The sequence below is a fragment of the Parasteatoda tepidariorum genome, chromosome 6 (genome assembly GCF_982258835.1).
Source record: "Parasteatoda tepidariorum strain Cologne lab strain chromosome 6, Ptep-v5.0, whole genome shotgun sequence".
Classification (NCBI taxonomy): Eukaryota; Metazoa; Arthropoda; class Arachnida; order Araneae; family Theridiidae; genus Parasteatoda; species Parasteatoda tepidariorum.
Window position 1 is genome coordinate 213,764 of NC_141760.1, and position 20,634 is coordinate 234,397.

At 29.4% G+C, this 20,634-nt stretch overlaps 2 protein-coding genes across 6 annotated transcripts in view; one reads left to right on the top strand and one right to left on the bottom strand.

The window, feature by feature from the left end:
• The window catches only part of LOC107454765 (uncharacterized), a 28,264-nt gene extending 18,319 nt beyond the window's left edge, over positions 1–9,945 (top strand). For both annotated transcript variants that reach the window (XM_087165273.1, XM_087165274.1), the window contains exons 12-17: positions 1,399–1,479; positions 1,887–2,022; positions 2,117–2,216; positions 3,821–3,921; positions 4,730–4,891; positions 7,026–9,945. In XM_087165273.1, the coding sequence (XP_087021399.1) occupies positions 1,399–1,479; positions 1,887–2,022; positions 2,117–2,216; positions 3,821–3,921; positions 4,730–4,891; positions 7,026–8,752 (2,307 nt within the window). In that variant the 3' untranslated portion in view covers positions 8,753–9,945. The remainder of the gene's footprint in view (positions 1–1,398; positions 1,480–1,886; positions 2,023–2,116; positions 2,217–3,820; positions 3,922–4,729; positions 4,892–7,025) is intronic.
• A 336-nt stretch (positions 9,946–10,281) lies between these two features.
• The window catches only part of LOC107454759 (xylosyl- and glucuronyltransferase LARGE1), a 168,155-nt gene continuing 157,802 nt past the window's right edge, over positions 10,282–20,634 (bottom strand). For all 4 annotated transcript variants that reach the window (XM_043040565.3, XM_043040567.3, XM_071179042.2 and 1 more), the window contains 8 exons: positions 20,193–20,294; positions 20,020–20,107; positions 17,241–17,365; positions 17,002–17,157; positions 15,398–15,504; positions 13,793–13,990; positions 12,996–13,094; positions 10,282–12,485 (listed from right to left, as the gene is read on the bottom strand). In XM_043040565.3, the coding sequence (XP_042896499.1) occupies positions 12,389–12,485; positions 12,996–13,094; positions 13,793–13,990; positions 15,398–15,504; positions 17,002–17,157; positions 17,241–17,365; positions 20,020–20,107; positions 20,193–20,294 (972 nt within the window). In that variant the 3' untranslated portion in view covers positions 10,282–12,388. The remainder of the gene's footprint in view (positions 12,486–12,995; positions 13,095–13,792; positions 13,991–15,397; positions 15,505–17,001; positions 17,158–17,240; positions 17,366–20,019; positions 20,108–20,192; positions 20,295–20,634) is intronic.

Consider the following 20,634-nt stretch of genomic DNA (forward strand, 5'->3'; position numbering starts at 1 on the left):
GAAATTTGCCTTCGAGGAGGACTTTTTGATTGAACTAATCCGCATTTGTGTTGCATGGAGAGGAAAACCACGAAACTCCGCCACAGTTAGCTTGACGGCAAGGGGACTCGAACCCATGATCCATCTACCACTGAGGATATTTTAAATCAAAACTGGTCAGTGCGAGCCGCGTGTGAAATTTGGATCAACCAGCCATCTCTAGGATTCGAACCTGGTTCACTTCAATGAAAGGTGAACAATCCCTGAGCCTCCACGGCTCCATCAATATTGGTTGGCATATTTCTCTGCATATGCTCTTATGAGCATAAATGGTCTAGTCATGCTTGCTGAATTATGATTCTGTTTACGCGTATCAACTTATCAGAGTGCTTGTGAGTTAGTTTGTTGTACATTTAGGTTTGATTATTTTTAACTATTCATATAGACGGTCAGAGACAGGCTAAGGAGCTAAATCGCGACTGTAGTGTACGTCAAAAAGAGCTTTTAAAGCTTAATAGAAATGTTTTAAGGAAGATCATTGGTCTTCTTACTGGACACTGCATCCTCAGAAGACACCTATACATAATGGGAATAGAATACGATTCTCTTTGTTGGGATTGTCATCTTGAAGAAGAGACATCACGACACATACTCTGTGATTGTGAGGTCTATTCGGCTCAAAGATTTGAGCATTTAGGGCAACATTGTGTCAACGCCTGGGAACTGCAAGACGTTCCTGAATTCGGGTTCGGGTACAATAGACCTCTGGTCAAAGTGCCTTGCTCGTCAGAGCTGCCAAATCTTTAAATCTAATCTAATCTAACTGTTCATATAAATTCTTACATGTGCACTCCGGAACAAGAGATGAACATGCATCTCCTCTAGTCAGCATTTGTGTTATATATTTCAATGTTTTCTCTTCTTAAAGTGAATGGCACCTTTTGGTTATAACTTTCAAAAGAGAGGGATTGTTTTAAGGTAAAGTATGTCACACAGCTTAAAGAAGTTTGTTCTTTTATTTTAAACAGATCATGATAGTAGAATTTTAAATTCTGACTGTGTTAATGGAAAGTGAAGTCTTTATATAAGCATCAAACGAGCATGTTATAATTCTGGGAGGGGACAAATATATTTAACATTTAGACTGAAAGTTTTGTGATAAATCCTCTTATACTACGAATTTGGGTTGTTCATTTTTTCTCTGTATTTCCTCATTCTTTAAAAAATTTATTTTCCTATCAGAAAAATTTATTATTTTCTGAATATCTAACATTTTAAATGAACTAAAAGTTGTATTGTTTTTGTGTTCCCCCCCCCCTGCCAAATTAGTCTTTTGCGGCCCTTCCTTATTTCAACACCGATTCAGTTTATGCATTATACATATTTTCTCATTTTGATTTATATTTCATTTGTATTTAGGCTGGACTTGTATGCAGGTTGAGTACAAGATGTTCTATTCTTGCTGCAACTAATCCAAAAGGAAAATATGATAACCAGCTTGTAAGTTTAGCTTTGTTTAATAGTTATTCTGAAAACAGCATGTACACTCAGCAATTATTTATTAACTTTAGATTTATTTATATTTTTTAATAACTTGTCTTAACAATTAATCAAGTGTCACAATGTATTCATGAATTAATGTTTTCAAGGTAGTCATTAACGTATTTCAGTTGTTAAACAACCAATAAATTTATAAGTGTAGAAGTTAAGTATTCTTCCACAAAAAAATGTCCATATAATAAAACATAATTGCATTATCAGAAAATATTTTATCTTGCGTAACATTGTCTATATTTTACAGAGTTATAATTATTTATTGAAATTGTCAAAATTTTATGCAACTAATATTTTTTTATTTCAAATAGGAGATATTATTAGAAAAATTAATATTTTTTCATAATCCTTAGAGTTTGTCTGAAAATACTGCTTTAGGGAGTCCCCTTCTTAGTCGATTTGACATAATTCTAGTTCTTCTGGATACCTATGATGAGAAATGGGATGATATGGTGGCTTCATACATCTTAGAGGGATCGAATGTGTTAGGTATATTTTTCTTACTCTATTATTTATAAACATTTTACTTGATTGTCATATTAAATCAAACCATAAATTGATTGATTTGTTTTTACAAATCTAGATCAAAAGAAGAGTAGTTCAGTGTGGCCAATATCAAAGATAAGGAATTATTTCAGTTTGATTCGCTATATCAAACCAAAAGTGACACCAGCTTGTGAAAAGTAAGCACGATTATAAATTATTTACTAGCTTGTTGATTTGTGAAATAATATTACATTGCTAATTATAATATCTCTGGAAAACCTTATGCAGTACCTATTACACAAGGCTTCTTCTTTTTTAATATTTCAATGCCGTAGAGTCTCGATAATTCGAGGTGGACGGGACCGAGCATTCCTCTAACTTTAGAAAACTCGAATTATTGAAAACATAAAATTTTATAAATATGAAAATAAATAGAAACATAGCAATTTTTAAATTTCGGTATTTAATTCGGTATATTTAAAGAAATTTTTTTTTACATTAGAGGATCATGGTATATTTTCAGCATTGTACCAAGTTACATTGTTCATCAACTGTATCAGGTTAATTTTACTTTAAAATAATTGCCTAATGTAGTTTAAATACAATGCTCCTTTTTCGTGCAGCAATATCGTGCCATCGTCAAAGTGTCATATTGTCGGCTGGATTTGCCTCTGGCTGTTGCTCCATGCAGATTCTAGAGCAGCAAGGCTCTTGTTGTAACTCATTTGTTGCGTGGAATCTGCCAGATTTTCCTCTACACTGTCCTCTTGTATTGCCGGAGCCTCGAACGTTTCTATAATGGCCGCATCTACAAATTCTAATTGTTCATCACTATTTAGCCATGTGTTTACTACTGTATTGTTTGTGTTTTTGCAACCTGGAAATTTTTTATCGGGCTACATGGAAGCAAATCGTCTTCATCAATGACGTGATTGCTAACTGTAATGTAATTTCGTGTTGCAACATTCAGTCGTTCTATGTGTTGTGTATACGTTGGCCATTATTTGGGAGCAAGGCTGATTTTTTTCATGTGCTTGGATTTATGGGAAACTCGAATTATCAAGACTTTTCTGTATACCATTCATAAGAAAATATTTTAGTAGGATATTTTTGTCCACTTCCAGGCATGACTTTTATTCTTTAACTAATTTCACTATACTCAATGAACTGTTAACTTTTACAGTATTTAATTAAAGTTGCTTACTTTGACAAACGCTTTAAAGGCATAACTGTTTATGGTGTGGTACAGCTCACACTTCTGTGAGTTTGATCCAGGTGACCTTTTAATGAGTTGATGTGTATATGCTGCAAGGTAAACTATTAATTTATTGTGGCTGAAAATCTTCTCATTGTATAAGTTTTGTGAGAATAGTTCCAGCTAAGATGCTGTCTAAACAAAGTCAGCATTATGCATATCATAGCTGTTAAAAGTTAGAGCTCTGAATGAAAGGGCTTTCTGCTTGTCTATGGTTTGGAGAGGTGTACTTATTTAGATTGGGTCTTTTTACAAGTTGAGGATCAAACTTACCCCTCTTTCAACTTGCAGTGTGAACCATTCTCCATTTAACTGTCTTATTTCATTTTAAGATACAAATCATCCATGCCAACTATGCATATTTATCATTGGAAGTATGTCATAAATCATATTATGATGTATTCTTAAAGCGCTAAATATAGCTAAATCTGGTTACAGTGCTGATTTCTATGCTCATATGCTAAAAATAAATTAGATTAAATTCAATTAAAATTTAAGTTAACTTATGTTTAGTTATGCAAACTGTATATCTTTTGATTTTTTTAGAGTCTTACAGACATATTATACACGACAAAGAAGTTTGGCAGAAAGAAATTATGCTAGGACAACTCCTAGATTATTACAAAGTCTTATAAGGCTAGCTGAAGGTATAGCTTTATTTAATTAAAACCTAAAAAAATTTATTTCAACATTTTATCGTTATTTAAGAAGATTGAATATTTTTGTGTTTATGGAATTTTTGATTTTAAGCTTTAATTATTGTAAATTATTTGTATAGTAGTTAAAATTCTAAAAAAGACATTTCTTTCACTATCATTATTTTTTTTAATTACTACTCTTTCCTTCTTCCAACTGTGTATTATTCTATTTTTGTATTTTATTAATATTATGCTGCACTTCCTTTTTGCCCTTTTTTTAAATCAATTAATCTTTTTTTTCTCCAAGGAACTGGAGTTCTTATTGCATTTTAATGTAGTTTAGTCAGATTATAATAAGCATTTAACAAAGATTTCAAATATTAATACTTCTTACATTTATTCCTAGTTATACTAATTAAAATATTTTAATTTTTATGAAAGTAAGTATATTATGATGATGTGAGTTATATTATTTAAAAATATATTGGGTGAGAACAGTGACTGATTTAGTAGAGAGGGCTTCAAACTGTTCAAACCATTGCCATATTTAAAGCTTTTTATAAGCTCAATTTGTTTAAACAAAAAGAATTTTGGCATTGTGGAGTAACTACAATAGAGATTCTTCAAAAGGTTTTCTGCAAATAGAATCTTTACTATTTTGAAAGGTTAAGAGATTCAGCTTCTTTTCCAGATTTCACTGATTTTGTAGATTTCACTGGTTTAGAAATTAAAAACTAGTGAGCAATTTGTAAACTTTGCAGTTATATATTTCAATAACTTAAATAGCCTTAATATTTTTTGTGGCTTAACATTTCAGGTCATGCAAGGTTGATGTTTCGTTATGAAGTTCTAGTAGTTGATGCAATTGTTGCAATTCTATTGGTTGAATCGTCAATGTCTGAATCTTCTATATTATCTGGATTAAGCTCTCTTCACACTTCTTTTCCTGATGATCCGAATTTGGAATATGCAAAAAATGGTAAGTGAATCTTCATTAAAATAAAAATTACAAATAAGACGATATAGAAATTAAGAGTGGGGGGAATTTCTAATTTCTTTAATATGTATATATATATTTTTTCCGTGGTAAAATATGTTTCATTCACACAAGGAATTTAAATGTTGGGATGTAAAATATCTTATTACATCTCAAGTTTTTGATCATAAAAATATATAGCTTCATATTTTCCTGAAGGAAAATGTAAATAGCGCCAATCAGATCTTGAGAAGGTAAAATTTTGTCATAATTGTTTTGTAGGTAAACTACTTGTAAACTTTTCATGTGTTAATTAACACTAATCTATTGTCAAACAAATATTGCCACTTATTTTTCTTCGTGAGCTGTTTCTTTTATATTAGAAGTAGTGTTTGTCAAATTGAGCTCAATTGGGTGTGATTTTTTCTAAAAACCCATGATTTTTTAAAAACATTTTTTTGTTAATGATATACACAAAAGTATACACCTATACACACACAAAAGAGAAAGAATTGTATTTGTGAAAAAACAATTTTTCAGAAGTTACATTGTTTAAAGAACTATATATACATGCACTTAAGTTTTAAAAGTGGCTATGTATATTTTTTGCAAATAAAGCATTTGTAGGGTTTTGTTTGGATATAAACTCAATTTTTTTTCTTAAAATACCAAAGTATTTGTTTTTCTTTGGAAAAAAAAACAGAGTTTTTTATGGTGGGTTTCAGCAGAAAAAAAAACCCATACAGGTTGTGTTTTTCTTCTTCAGTAAACCCTGTTTTTTTTTGTTGCCAACTTTAATAAGAAGTCAATGTTGTTTATTTATTATTTTTGAATTACATTTGTCTCAGACGTAAGCAATGTCTTAGGATTGGTTTACGAAGTACAGAATTATCTAAGCACTTGCATAGTTTCTGTTAAGTTACTCAAATCCAAGTTTACTGTTAAGTTAAATGCCTAAATAGCCAGCGAATGTGTGGTGGATATATATCAAGTGCGCTGCTGCTAGAAATAAAATTAAAAAAATGCCCAAATAAAATTTTTTAATCTTGAACTGCGGTCTCGCTAACAAAGTAAGACTTTTTTTGGGATTATCTTATGTGTTACACTTATAGATAATACTTTCATGATAAAAGTTTGATGCTTGAAAATATGACTTTGTTCAAATGCTTGAATCAGGTAGCCTACTGTAATTTTAGTTTATCTTAAAATTAAAATATTGACGTAACATTAAATGTATGGGCAGTGTATATTGACTCATTTTTGAAAATTAATGTGCTTTTAACACACTTGTAGTTGGGAAAAATTAGACATTTTTCTGCATTTTGACACAAGTTTGGGAAAAAGAGTTTTTTTCAATGTTGCCTACTTGCTTCATTTTACTGTAGCATTGTGGGTGTTGTTGTTCTAATTAGGTCTACAAGTATACATATTTTAATTAGTTTTTCGCATTATAATTGATCGATTTTTTAAAAAAAGTGTTTGTTATTTAGATCTCATTTAAAGATAAGTTTATTACAGGATTATAACTTGATCTTAAGTTTATATTGCATCATAATTTCACTTTTTGTTTATTTATAAAGTTATTGGTTAGTGGAATAAGTCATCTTCAGTTATTAACCTCGAAAAACAGAATCATTTATATATTTTAACATTAAAATTTCTTTGATTATCTGATACACAGTAAATATGTCTAAATCAAACAACTAGGTCACTTATCGAAATATATTAGAAGTGATTAATTTTGTTTTGTAAAGCAGTCGAGTCAAAAATGCTTAATCACCTCAACATTTTGTATCTGTTTTCTAAAAAAATTGTTCATTCTCAGGTGTAGTAAAACAATAAGTTCTTTTCCACCTTCACTTAGGAATGCCTTAGGTATGTAAGAGAAGAATTCTCTCTTTGAACAATAATAAGGAGCATTTGTTTGTCTAAAGTAGTAAATAGAGATTTTCTTTCACTTTAATAGTTTACATGAACAAGTTTGTATTAACATGCAAAATTGAGAAAATACTATACTTTATTTTAGACAAGATTATTTAGATTTTCTGCTTGTGGATTATTTGAGAACCAATGCATTCACATTAAACGGTTGGCAATGTAATATGAGACAAATTTACAGTGTTGTTCTTTATTTCAGCCAAAACTATTTTGGAGCTGTTAAAACTTGAAAATCTATTGAAAGAGTCCAAAAACTACAGAGATGGCATAAATCTTCAAAAACTTTTATTAGATATAAATGGAACTTCTAGTTCCCAGAGCACTTCAGCAGTTTCATCTTCATATCATGCTGCTTCTCACTCTTCTGCTAATGGGCAAAGTGCTTATGAGAACAAAGAACAACAGTATTGTTTTAGTCCTCAAAATAACACTCATCCAAATGCTGCAGATGACGAATGCCCAAAAATTATTCAGGAACTTATTGCATCTTTTAATGAGGAGACACCAAAAAATTCTGATACAGAAATACTAAGACATGGTCTGGTTAACATAGGTCTGGAAGATTACAAAAATGATGAAGTGTCCACATTAGCTGATTTAAATAACATTTTTCATGAAAATTTTATAGCATCGGATGCTACCTCTGAAAGTTTTGGGAAAATATTTACGAAGAAAACTTCTCCCCAATCTACTTCAAATACTTTGCAAAAGCAATGTGCAGAGAATTCTGGCTACCAACAAAATCCGAAAGCTACAGAAGCACCTATAGCTTCTTCTGGGAGATCTTTTCCTTCTTTTGGAAGATCTCCCCCAAAGAAAAAAATGCTGTTGCATGAGGTGTCTGAATTGAAAACTGCCAAATTTAACGAGATCAGGAACCAAAATGAAAACAAAACCTCTTTGGACAGCAGTTTAATAATTAGTGCAATAAACAATAGTCATCAATCAAACAATAGCAGGCCATCAACTAGCTTGTTACAGCAAAAACTATCAAATAATAACTGGCCATCAACTAGCTTGTTACAGCAAAATCTACCACCAGAAACAGCTCAAATCAAATGTAAGATTATTGAAGGAGCATGTATTCAGTCTGTTGAAAGACACGAGCATGAAATGTCACCGAATGACTCTGCTAAAAGCGAATATTTTGAGCCAGTCGATAACGTTCGTCCACATTTTTTTAAAAGAAAACATTCAATGACTGCAACAAATAGTTCCCTATCAAGACAGCATCACGAACCTCCAAACGAAGAAAATCAGGTAAATAAGAGTGCAGAGGCTGAAGGCAGAGATTTTGAGCACAAGTCAGAAATATCTAAAGGTGGGAACCTTAAACACCAAGAAACATTTTCCAAAAAAGAAACTAGCACGACTTTAGTGTCGAAAGATTTTGATTTTAATTCAAATACCTCAAAATTAACCTTGCGGAAAGCTATACCACTAAATTATTCAACAGCTTTGAAATCTTTGCCAATAGATAATAATTCAGTTAGTGAAAAACATAACTCTTCTGTCAATGATGATTTTCTGTCAAGTGTAAAAAATAAATTAGCAAAATATGCTATACAAAAAGATAAAAGCAAAGATACTGATAAAATATGCCAACCAGGCCCTTCCAATATTGTTAAGGCTGAACCGCATGCACAGGATGCTGTAAAGAACAATGATTCACCACAAATACCTCATACTTCGAGAGCCAGAATTTTACAAAAACCATGGGTCAAAAACATAAAAGAGACACTTGTAGAAACTACAATCAATACAGCTAGTAAGGAACGACAATTAATTGACTGTAGTAATAGACTGATCCAACCTTCACAGTTTTCTCAAGCAACTTTTAAAAGAGTTTTTACAGATGCAGTTGACATACCAGACAACAATATATTTGATGATTTGGACATTGAGGAATTGTTTGATATTGCATAATTATTTATTGTTGTGTCAATTTATTTATTAATTTTCTTAGTTAAAACATTTTTACAATTTATTTGTTATAAGCTTTTTGATTCCTAGAATACTTACCGTTTTTTGACGGTAGACCATTCACATTTTGTAATTACAGTAAATCTTTCTTATTTGTCATTTTCAGTCGCTGTGATGCATTTTTAAGTTAATTCAATGCGAAATATAAATTCACTTCTTCATTTTGTAATTTCTTCTTACATTAGCTCATAGGTAAATAACTGGATATCATTAGAAAAATTATTGTAAATTCAAATGAATTAGCTATAATACGGTAGGTGTTATTCTAGAATTTATTTCTTTTTATGATCATTAGTATTTTCAAAAAGGTAATTTATTCTTGAAAAGTATATTTTTGACAAATATATTTATTGAATTTTTTAATCCCACTAAAGAATTTTCCAGTGTTGCTAAAATCGGTTTTTAGTTGCTTAATCTAAAGGTAAAAATAAATTTAAAAAAAAAAAAAATAGAAACAGACAGTATTAAATTATACTATACAGTATTAAATTACTTATGCAAAATCATAGACCATAGAATACTGTTTAAAGTATCGAGAAAAAGTTCTTAATGGATACCATGCGCTGTTTTTCTTTATCTCATAAGGCTACGCTTAATTTTTTTTACTTTCTGAAGGATATTATGCTGTCAAATGATACTGTTATCATTTAAAACAGCTTAGGCAGGTAGATATATATCAATGGATAAAATGGTCACATTAAAAATCTAAAATAATGCATTTCTGCAATTAGTATGATTATTATTATTCATATTTAAAATAGCACAGTGCAAGTAGTGTTTATTATCAAATATTAATACTTTTTTTCTTTACAATTTAACATGTTTTAAAAGGAAAATGTCTAAAAAAAAACCCTTTATAAGTATACTTTAAATATATATTGCTTTAGAAAGCATTCTAATTATAGAAAAAGAACTTCTAACATTCTAATAATTCTCTTTTGCTATCATTTTCTGATATGGAAAATCAAGGTAAATAATTTAAACTTAAATTACTGAAAGTGCTTCTTCAGAATACTTTCCTATTTTGTTATATTAAAATCTGTATATAATTTCGTTTATAAATTGTTATAATTTGGATTCTACGTAAACATTAGATTTTAAGATATACAAAAATAAATAAAAATTAAAGTATAAAATGGATTTTTATTTTTTGTTCTAAGTATTATACTTTAATGTAATTATTGTTTATTACATATTTATAATATGAATATATTATGAATAATTATTCATATATTTATGTATTAATGTTTTAAATATACTTGAAAAAAAAAACTACATGCATTATGATTTTGTAGCTGTCACCATAGCTGTTGGGCAGTTCTTGATGTCGTAGTTAAAAATAAAAAGTAATGCGATATCGTAAATTTACCTTTAGTTTGAAGACGATAGAGCAAAAGTGATCCGACAATTTTAAATCTTTGAATTATGTGTATGTATAATTTGATTAATTGGAGAAAAAAATAACACCATCATAAATTAGGTAGTTTTCAGGAATGAAAACTACCAGTTTTATTTATCTTAAAAATTTATTCCTCAACTTGAGGAAGAATATCATTCATTTGAGGTTAAAAATAAATAGAAAATATGGAACTGAAATATATTTTGTTTAAGAACTCTACAGTTTGAATGTCTAAAAAATTAATCATCAGTCTTTTTCAAACAATGGTTGTTTCCTTGTAAATAGAAAGTCTTGGACATTATTGCATTGTCCCTGAAGTACCAGGTTCACATCCCCTGGTCGGTGTGCGAAAACAGTGGCAGATTTGATTGGGACAAAGAGAGTAACATGAACATATACATATTTAACAAAATCAATTTTTTTAAATATCATTTGCATATTCACAACATTGATATGTGAAGAGTTTCTGAACCCATTTTTAACACACAAAATGCATTCTAAAGAGAAAATAACTTTTAAGAAATTCTAAAGAACTTGAGACTTAGGTTTGAAAAAATTTGAGACTTTATGGTAGTATGACATTAAAAATATTTTTCAAAGCTCTGCCAAGGAAAATAAAAAAGTTTAGCTTAAGCTTTTGAGTTAAAGCTTTGTCTTTAACTCAAAACTAAGATTTAATTTTAAACTGTATTATGAAACTTTCCATAAAGAATTGTATCAATTTTAAAACAAACAGCTAAAATATGTAAAGCAATCATTGATAATTAAAAAATGTGTCACTTTGGCAAAATTTTTCAACTAGAAAATAATTATAATTTTTTGCCTATTTTTATGATACTGAACAATGCAATATTAAAATAACTTTTAAAAATTTAGACCATAAATTTTTTTATTTTCATAAAACTTGTATTTCTTCTCATCAATATTTGTTATTTGTATAATTAGTGTAGTTTCTAAATGCACAAAAGTTAATCTAAATCATGAATCACTTATCGCAGTTATGAAAATAACCAATTATTCGTATGATGACAGAGCTTTCAAAGAATAGTTTTAAGATATGATAAAAAAATTGGAGATATATAAGGCAGTGGCTGTATAAAAGTGTGTATTTCTCACTATTTTTAATTACCATAAATATTAATTTTTTATCAAATACTGTGAGATGCATAATAATTTATTACACATCTTAAGTGTTTTTTATTTTATAGTAAGATAATGTAAAGCTACCAAATAAGAATGAAGTGGTTTAAATTTATTAATTTAATATATTAGTGTATCATGTGATATCTCCAATTGGATGTCACATGATCTTACATTAGTTTTTTTGAACATGCAAAATATGATGTTTAAAAAACCACTGCCCAACGGATCATCCATGCGTGCGAGACAAAAATTAATACATTTAAGCTAATAATTAATTTTATAATTTTTTTAATTTAAGTGCAATAAAATATGCCATTGAAATAACAAAGAATTTTTATAACACACATGCATAAAACAATAATAAGGTATTTATTACATTTTAGAGCTAAATATACAAATAAAATGATGATTTCATATCACATTTTAACATAAAATGTGAATTTTTTTTGCTTATATTATAACCGTAACACATTGGGGCAAAATAAAAAATAAATTTATATCACATCATGAACAAAAAAAATATGCATTTCTTCTGCTTATAAATCGTGACATCATTAAACTTGCTATGAAAAAGATAAATAACCACATATATATTTACATTACAATAAATAGATATGACAATTAAAATTAACTTTATTACATAGAATTTGGGCTTTTTGACTTAAAATTTTTTGAAGTCCGTTGTAAAGTGGAAAACTAAAATTGAAAGAGAATAGAAAGATTAAGTAAATTAAATTAAATAATTGAACACATTTTTAAATAACTTACTGAATACAGAAATGTATAAGTTACAGTGCATTAAAAGTTTATTTTATATACATTAAAAATAAATTAAAAATTTTATAGAGATTTATAAAAAAACTCTAAACGTTGATAATTCATTAATATAAAATATCTTTATATAAAAATGGATATTCAAAATGTTCAATATATATTTATGTTACTCTCTCTCTTCAACTTGTGTGCAAATGACACTTCTTGGAGATCAGAAATAGACAACTTGTGTGCATAATATCAACAAACATAACAAACAACTGTTATCTCCTGGAAAGTTTCTTTTTCTCTGCTGAAAATTGTTTTCCATAACGTCGCGATATATCTCTAACAAATTCTGTTTTTAACACTTTTAAACACCTGGAAAAGGAAGAAAGAAACTAATTAGTATAGTAATTTGTTTCACATTAAAAACTATTTTAGACAGGATAAAAACAAAAATTCTAATACAATGATTCATAATTTTTACACCCTCTGTTTTCAATAGTTATTTGTCAGATTTACTATAATGATTTCATTTTTCCTTTGCTTAAATATTAATTTCTATACTTGATTTTTGAGTAGGATTCTAAAAATATATAAAGACAGCCTTATTTTTTAAAGCTTGTTATAATGATATAAACAAAATTTACTTTGCAAATCTGAATATAAATTTTTCCAGGTTTAAGCAACCTAACCTGGCTCAAAAAACAAAACATATTTTATGCACAGACTTGTATGTCATGGCTGCGTACAGACTTTTAGAGTGCCATTATACTGGGTTGAAACAGTGTGGAAGAAATAGAGATTTTATAGCGTGAATATGATTAAAGAATGAATACAATTTCAGAAAAATGCATCACAAAAAAAAAACTTTTTTTTAATACTTACTTTCTATATTGGGAACTTGATCTGAATTTAGCAATATCAAAACTTGGTGCGTGAGGCATGTGTACAATGAATGCATTTGGAAGCACTACAAACTCATAACTGAAAAAAAAAAAAAAAATTAAAAATATTTTATCTATAAAAATAGGCTTGCAGTTTATAAATAAATGATAGCATGTTGTAAAATGAATAATTGTGGGATGTTCTGTATAATTTTTTTACAGTGCTAATGGTGTGTAGGTAAAATAATGTAGCTATTAGCAATTTGAGGTTTTTTACATCAAATACTTTAATAAATAGCACAGAGTGACTTTATTACACCTAGTACCAAATCGAATTACACAGCGATAATTTAATTTTTTCTGTTTACAAATTAAGGAAATAGGAGGAAACAATTCCTTTATTGGTACCTTTATCTAAATAGTGTCAAAAATCTTGCTAGAATTAGGCCACCCATAGAAAAAAGCCACCTATAAGAGGATAAACTCAAGTAAAAAAAATATTTATTGCACCCAAGCTATTCATATGCATTTAATTTCAATAAAAAGAACCAAGGAGCGGCATTTCTGTGGTAGCAGACTGGGCATGACCGTGTACTGATATGATAGTATTTCCATTGCAAGACTTAAGTGTATGGTATATTATTTAAAAGAAAATCATTCTTATTATCACGACTTTTATAACTGCTAGAATTTTGATTATCCAAGCCAAATTTCTTGTAATAAGTTTTGTTCACATTATCTTAGATAATGGGTACTCTAAGGATAATTATAGATAGAAGATGAGTGAATAAATATTACCCTTGGGCGTATAACTCCATGATGTGCGAGACTTTGTTCCAGCCAAATCCCACAAATCTACGATCATATTCAGGAACATCTCTTCTAACAACAATGTATGGCTCAAAATCCAGTTCCCACTGAACTCGATATGGCGTTGTGGCAGTCCTCCACTTGGCATAGTTAGTGGGTGCATGTCCTCTGGTCCACACATGATATCTAAAGGGGAATCCAATATGGCTTAAATAATGTTAATAGTAGAACTATAAAAGGAATGGTTAATGTTAGTAGGGAGATTATATTTTACAAAAATGTTTTCATAAACCAACTCAGAATAAGTCTTTTAAAGTGCAATGGTGTGAAACAAACATTTTTAATCCATTAATACAAGGTCATGAATTCGCATGGCATGGTACAATTCTATTCTGAGATCTATGTTTAGATAGAATTAAGAATGTCCAATTTAGTGGAAACTATAACAAGATTCTAAAACCATAATAGAATCTTGAAAACTTCCAGCTTATGTTTTCAAGACCAGGGGTCTGTCCAAGCCAAATTTAATACCGTTTAGCAGTAGCTTCACAAATTCAACTTTAGGAAAATGGTCATTTCACAAAATACTTTTTCTTAAAATTTTATTTTTGTGTCTCGTAAGAAAGGGGTCCCCCTTCCTCTAAATTACTAGTGTCTGAGGTTCACTCACTGAAGTTAGCTAGGGTAAATTCAGCGTGGAAGCACCCACCAGATCATGATTGGTATGCTGCCAAATGCCCCGGATTATCCCTGCAGTGCACTTGTCCTAGATTTGCTCAAACCAGCTTTGTCAAGACTTAGGACCGGCCATATAAAGTGTTTGACCTTCAGGGCGAAAGAAAAGACTCATGCCTATTGTCATTGCTCGGCCATCGCTTCTCCATCTCATCTTTTGGATTGCATTGGTGCCTTTGTGAGGCAACTGATGAGTGATGGAGAGACTGTCAATGACTTGCTGCTGCGACATCATCTTCTGGACTTGGTCTAGGGCTCTAGACCAAGGGGATAAGCAACAACAAGAAACGATAAATCCATATTTTATGTTGATTTTTTAATATGATTTTTAATTTTCACAAATTATGTCTAAATTTTCACAAAATAGGTACCTCTTAGAAAAACCAAGACAGACCATGTTTGTTTCGACTTGATGTTCTAGGAAGTTTTATTATTGAAACTGTATTTTAATTTGCAAGTAATTTTACCACTCTAGAATTTTTTCTATATTTTATAGATTCTAATAGGCCATGAATTCATAAATAGATTTAAATAAACTAATATCAAAACATGAACAGTGTAAGGTTTACTATGCTTTGAGTGTTATCATCAGTTTTTTATGTTTTCAGCAAAAGTTAAATGGAATGGTAAATAACATGAGTAACAATTCTTGTAAACAGTACAACCACTACAACAATATAGGATGGAGCGTTTTTTTGGCTTAGTTGCAAAAATAATTTGGAAGTATTAACCTGGTAGTCTTATTACGAATTTTAACCACTGACGCTACCCTGCTTAGCGTTTAATCAGCTATGCTACCATATAAATTTTTATTTAATTTAATAAAAAATCAATTTACAGAGAGCCAAAAATACGTACCTAAAAGTGAAAAGCGTCCCCATGTCCAGCATGGAAAGTAACTCAGCTTTTGATTTTGGGAATGTCAAACGATACCTTTGCGTTTCAAAAGCAGGGACTATAAGAGCCTGTAAAAAATGCCATAAAAATTATTATTAAGATAAATTTGATTTTCTATAATTGTAAAATAATATTCTATGAAACTATATATACTGTGAAATGGCTATTCATTAATGTAAAATAGATAAATAGTTTTCTATATTTTTTTTAAACTTTTTCTTGCATTTACACATTTTTCAAAAAATTTTAGGATTCCTGAACTTTACTAAGAAAATATCCTTAGAAAATTTTAGACCCATATAATTATTATACATATACAATGGCAGGTTTATGCCATGAAAACTCTTTTAATTTAATAGTTGAAAGAGTATAGTTTTTGAATGAGAGAAAAATTATAAAATGTGAAACTTATTTTGTTGGAGTATCAATAATAAATGAAGGTTTAAAATAATAAACATATTTTACATAACTGGAAAAACGGAAAATTTATGGCTATGATTTTCTTTTTTTTAAAATTTAAAATAAACACTGTCTAAAAATAATCAAAATATAATGTAGTTTATTAAAAACGTCACATTCTTATTATAGTTAGTGATTAAGATCCAAAATTAATTTAAATAAAATAAACTCAAATTTAAAAATTAAATGCTATTCTCAAACTCTGGTTTGAGTAGAAAAATGTAGAAAAGAGAAGTCAAGCTCTTTGAATATGTAACTAATGTGGGAAATTGTTCGGTGCAGTATGCTATACCAGAAAAACAACTTGTAGGGTAAGCAATACACTCAGGTTCAGCAGAACTGGTTGTTAGACAACTTTATATGTTTGGATGGGTATGCTGCCTCCTGTAAACTGTTACTTTATTCTTTCTTTGTCAAAATGTGTTAATAAATCTAATCAACATTGGTAATATAAATGTATTCTCAAAGGAATATCTTAATTAATTTGTACTGTTCATTAATTGAGTAAAAATGCAGGACAAACCAACAAAAAGAGAAAACTTTTCTTTTTCACTCCAAGGAGAGGAGAGGAGGGTCATGGGTGCAAGTCTTCCGTCCCCAGGACGGATTTCCGTCTTTCGAAAATGTCCGCGAACGGAAGTAAGACGGAAACAAGACTGTCTCGAAGACGGAAATCGGATTTTTTTTTTTCTGTCCTTAAAATTATTTTTTAGGTCTACGTTATTGGTCTACTTTCTTATGACCTGTTGTTATTTTATCAAAAGACACATGAATAAATATTTTTTGTACAGTATTTAAACTTGATGATGTATTATGGTAAAGATTTCTTAGATAGTTTGCATATGTCGAGGGGGTATTGTGTATGTTAGGTATTTCAGTCAAAATATTTTCAGTCTTGGCCTTTTTCCCAACTTGCACCCATGAGGAGGGTGCATTTCAGGAACCTCTGCTGTTATGCCCCTAAACGTTTTTTCCTTTATACACAAGGACCACGCCCAACCTTGGGCAAATTGTGCCTATGGAAGATGAGACTTCTTCCCCAGGTTCATTCTCTGTTTGAGCTACATGATTGAAAATCAAGATAGAAAAAACCATTAAGTGCGTACTTTTGTAGATGATTCTAATCCCATGGAAGCCACCGACTTCTTGAGGTACTCATAGAGTCCATACATGGGCAGGAAATCTATGTCAGTCAGAAAGACAAAAGGGGTTGTGACCTGTTGCAGAGCCACATTCCGTAGTAAGTTGACCGGGTAGAATGGCTATGGAAGAAGAAAGAAAGAAAGGGTTGAGTCATTTGTACAATTGAAATATTTTCTTGACATCATTTTGATTTGAAACTTACTCCATCCCTGTATACGATGTGATAGCCGAGATTCTTCCGACTGCTGAGGATTTCTGAACTGAGAGTATAGCTGAGAAATTGCTGCACTTCAGAATCTGACATATACAGAGCTAAACTTATTGGACCTTTAAAAAATATACAGGCAACATTTATATCAATTGCAAATTTCATTATTTTAAGCAATAATAAGAGAACAACTGAGGCCGGACTAAGTGGGGCACACAGGTGAATTTAGAAGAATGAAAGTTTCTGATTTTATAGAAATATTAATAAGCAGTTAGTAGTTTTATTATTCAGTAACTTGATTTACATAATTTGAAAGAAAATATTTAATGAGTAAAATATTTCACGTTTCATTTTTAAATACTTTCTTTTTTAATTGACATAGTATACGTGCCAAAAAGGCTGATTTAATGTAATGAATTTACGTTTTACTAATTCTTTATGTTATTATCTATAAAACACATTGTACGAAACAAATTTATGTACTGTTACAAAATTATGTATTATGCATGTATTTTTACCTGTTGAGGTATTATTTTTCTTTTCTTTTTTTAAGAGGCCCCCTGATCTCAAAACATTTTGTGGGTGGTACTCCAATTTTATAGTGCAGACACTGCACTTTCATTAAGCTGACACGTTTGCACTAGTTAAGACACATCATGGCTTCATTATTATTCATTTAACAAAGTTCTAAAAATATTTTATTAGTATGCTAAAAATGGAATAAATTACAAACTACCTAAAAGTTTTTTTAGTGCTCTTTTAAATTTACATGGGGCCCAGGGGGCGATTGCAGTTTTAGAACTATGGTCAGTCCGACCTTGAGAGCAACATATAGTATTGGTCAAAATTAAGAAAGCATACCAGTAGCAGTTTTTTTAATAGTAGTGACTTTTGAAAACGTGTAGCAACTTTTTCAAAAATTAAAAACTTCAAATTATTATAAAATGATTGATATCATTTAATGATATTAATTTAATGGATAAGTATTTATTTTGAAGCATTTCTCAAAATATTATAAACACTAAAGTTTTTTTTCTTCAACAAAGCAAAATGTTCCTGACCTCCCTAGTAGGTTTATGCAAAATTTAGGTATTGTACCGTTAAAGTGTGAAATCTGTTATTTCATAGAGTAACTAGGTATTTCATGAAATAACTAGAAAAGTCAGTTAACATACATAAAATCATTGAATTCTATGACTTAACTAGGTATTCTATAGAATAATGATTACTTGATCGCTACAGTATGAAATACGGCACTTAAAAGTTCTTTGAACCAGTCCTAGCTGCTTTTAGTCAGTTTTGAACCACTTATCAATGATGTGTGTGTACGCTTCATTCTGTTGCTTTTAGACTTAGTTATTAAAATGAGCAACAATAAATTATATCATCTGCTTTTCCTTATTATTTATATCTGCAATGGGGATAAAATGTATTTTTCAAGAGATTTTAGCTATTTATAATCAATTAATTTATAAAAATAACTTTGAAATTGTTTATTTTTACTTTAACGGTCTATCCTTAGGTATTTTATAGAGTAACCAGGTAAATTTTCATCCATTATATACTTTTTAAATGACTTGTCTAGTTATTTTATGAAATACCTAATAATTTTATGAAATAACTGAATTATATACTTTAACGGTAACATATATAACATTTGCACCAAAAAACTTGAGAGTTTGAGTTTTTGAAAGATCGATACAACATAAAAAATTTTTATTAACAAAAATAAAATTTATCAGTTTGAAAATAAATCTCAAATAATTGTAATAACATTTATGAGATTATATTTGTTTGATTAATTTTAAATATTAAGGATTAAACCCCAAAGTCACAAGATTTAGTCACATGGTGAGCAGTCCTTTTTCCCTATAATGTATAGCATTTTAATTATTAAAGGGGTACAACTAGCTTATGTTCAGAGCATCTAAGTAAGAATTAAAAATAAACAAAACAACAACTGAAAATCAAGTTCGAAATATTGCATTTTGTGTTTATGGGGATTCTTTAGTAGTTGATGTCCATTCCGTTGCTATGTGTTATCAGAATACCAAATTTATCCATAGGTAAGTTAAAAAATAAGTTATCAATTTTTTTTCTTCTAAAAAATACAAATTATTTGTGTAGGTATATACGAAGCGGTGGTTATTTTTTACTAAAATTTCAACTAAATTTAATACTGAAAAAAGCATTTTTTTGAAGAGAAGGTTACATAGCATCTGTTTCAAGTTAAATTGTAGTAATCACAGTTAGTAATTTGAAGTAATAATTGCAACATTATTCTAAATAATTATTGGTAATAATTGTAGTAATCATAACTAATGGTACAAACTAAGAGAACATATAATTCAGAGAACTTTGAGATAATTCTAACCATTATTCTTTAATTAATACTACACCTTCTCTTAACACCTTTCCTTACAAGCATTGCATCTCTTTCCAACAAGGAGGGAAAAGAATAGTAACTTCTATTATTCTCACAATATGTAATTGGTAGTTTAGGTGTACAAATTGAACAATTTTAATACAATTAATGTAATATACAATTGTGGTAGAATATATTAAATAATGCAAAAGAAAAAAAGAGCAGTTAAATATTTTCGACAGTTTCTTCTGTGTTTTCATCAAACAGTTTTTTTTAAAAGCTTAAAAACTGTGCACAAAGTTCATTCTTTGCATGTTTAAATGTAACATGTTTAGAGATAATATAAAATTTTTTTAAGGTGGGTCAGGTAAGGTTTGACCTCAATAATGTAAAATAGATGTGAAGTACCTTCCCAGTGTTTACAGAGAGCCTCCACCATTTGAAGGCGATCCATTGACAGCTGGGCAACAAGCGTGACGTCATTGCCTTCAGGTGTCTGTGATGGAAGAAACATAGACAGTGAGTAATTCATCAATCTAATAAGAAATAATAATGTTAAGAAAGAAAATTTTTTTTTTTACTGGTTCATAATCATATTCTATGTAGTAAAGGTGTGTACGATGCTTCACAACACGAGCTCTTCTAAATTCATAGCAAGAATCATCCTCATCTATTGCATTCAACTAAAGTAAAAAAAAGACCTTTAAATAACAAAGTAAATAACAAAACAAAATATCAGGATACTAAGTACTAATTTAAAGTATCCATATTTAATTTTTTTTAGGTTAGCAAAATATGCTTAATTATTGTTTAGACAAATAAACTAGCAATAGTAAAAACATTTTGAAATCATAGATATGATCTATATGAAATTATAGATCTGAATTTACATAGAAATGTAAAATTTATAACTAATCAATCAATTTTTAACTGTAACGTAGATTTTTCTATTACTCTGGTTAAACTAGTGCATTGAAGTGTTAAGTTTTTTTTCTTGTCTTAGTGGAGTTAATTTTTGGCATT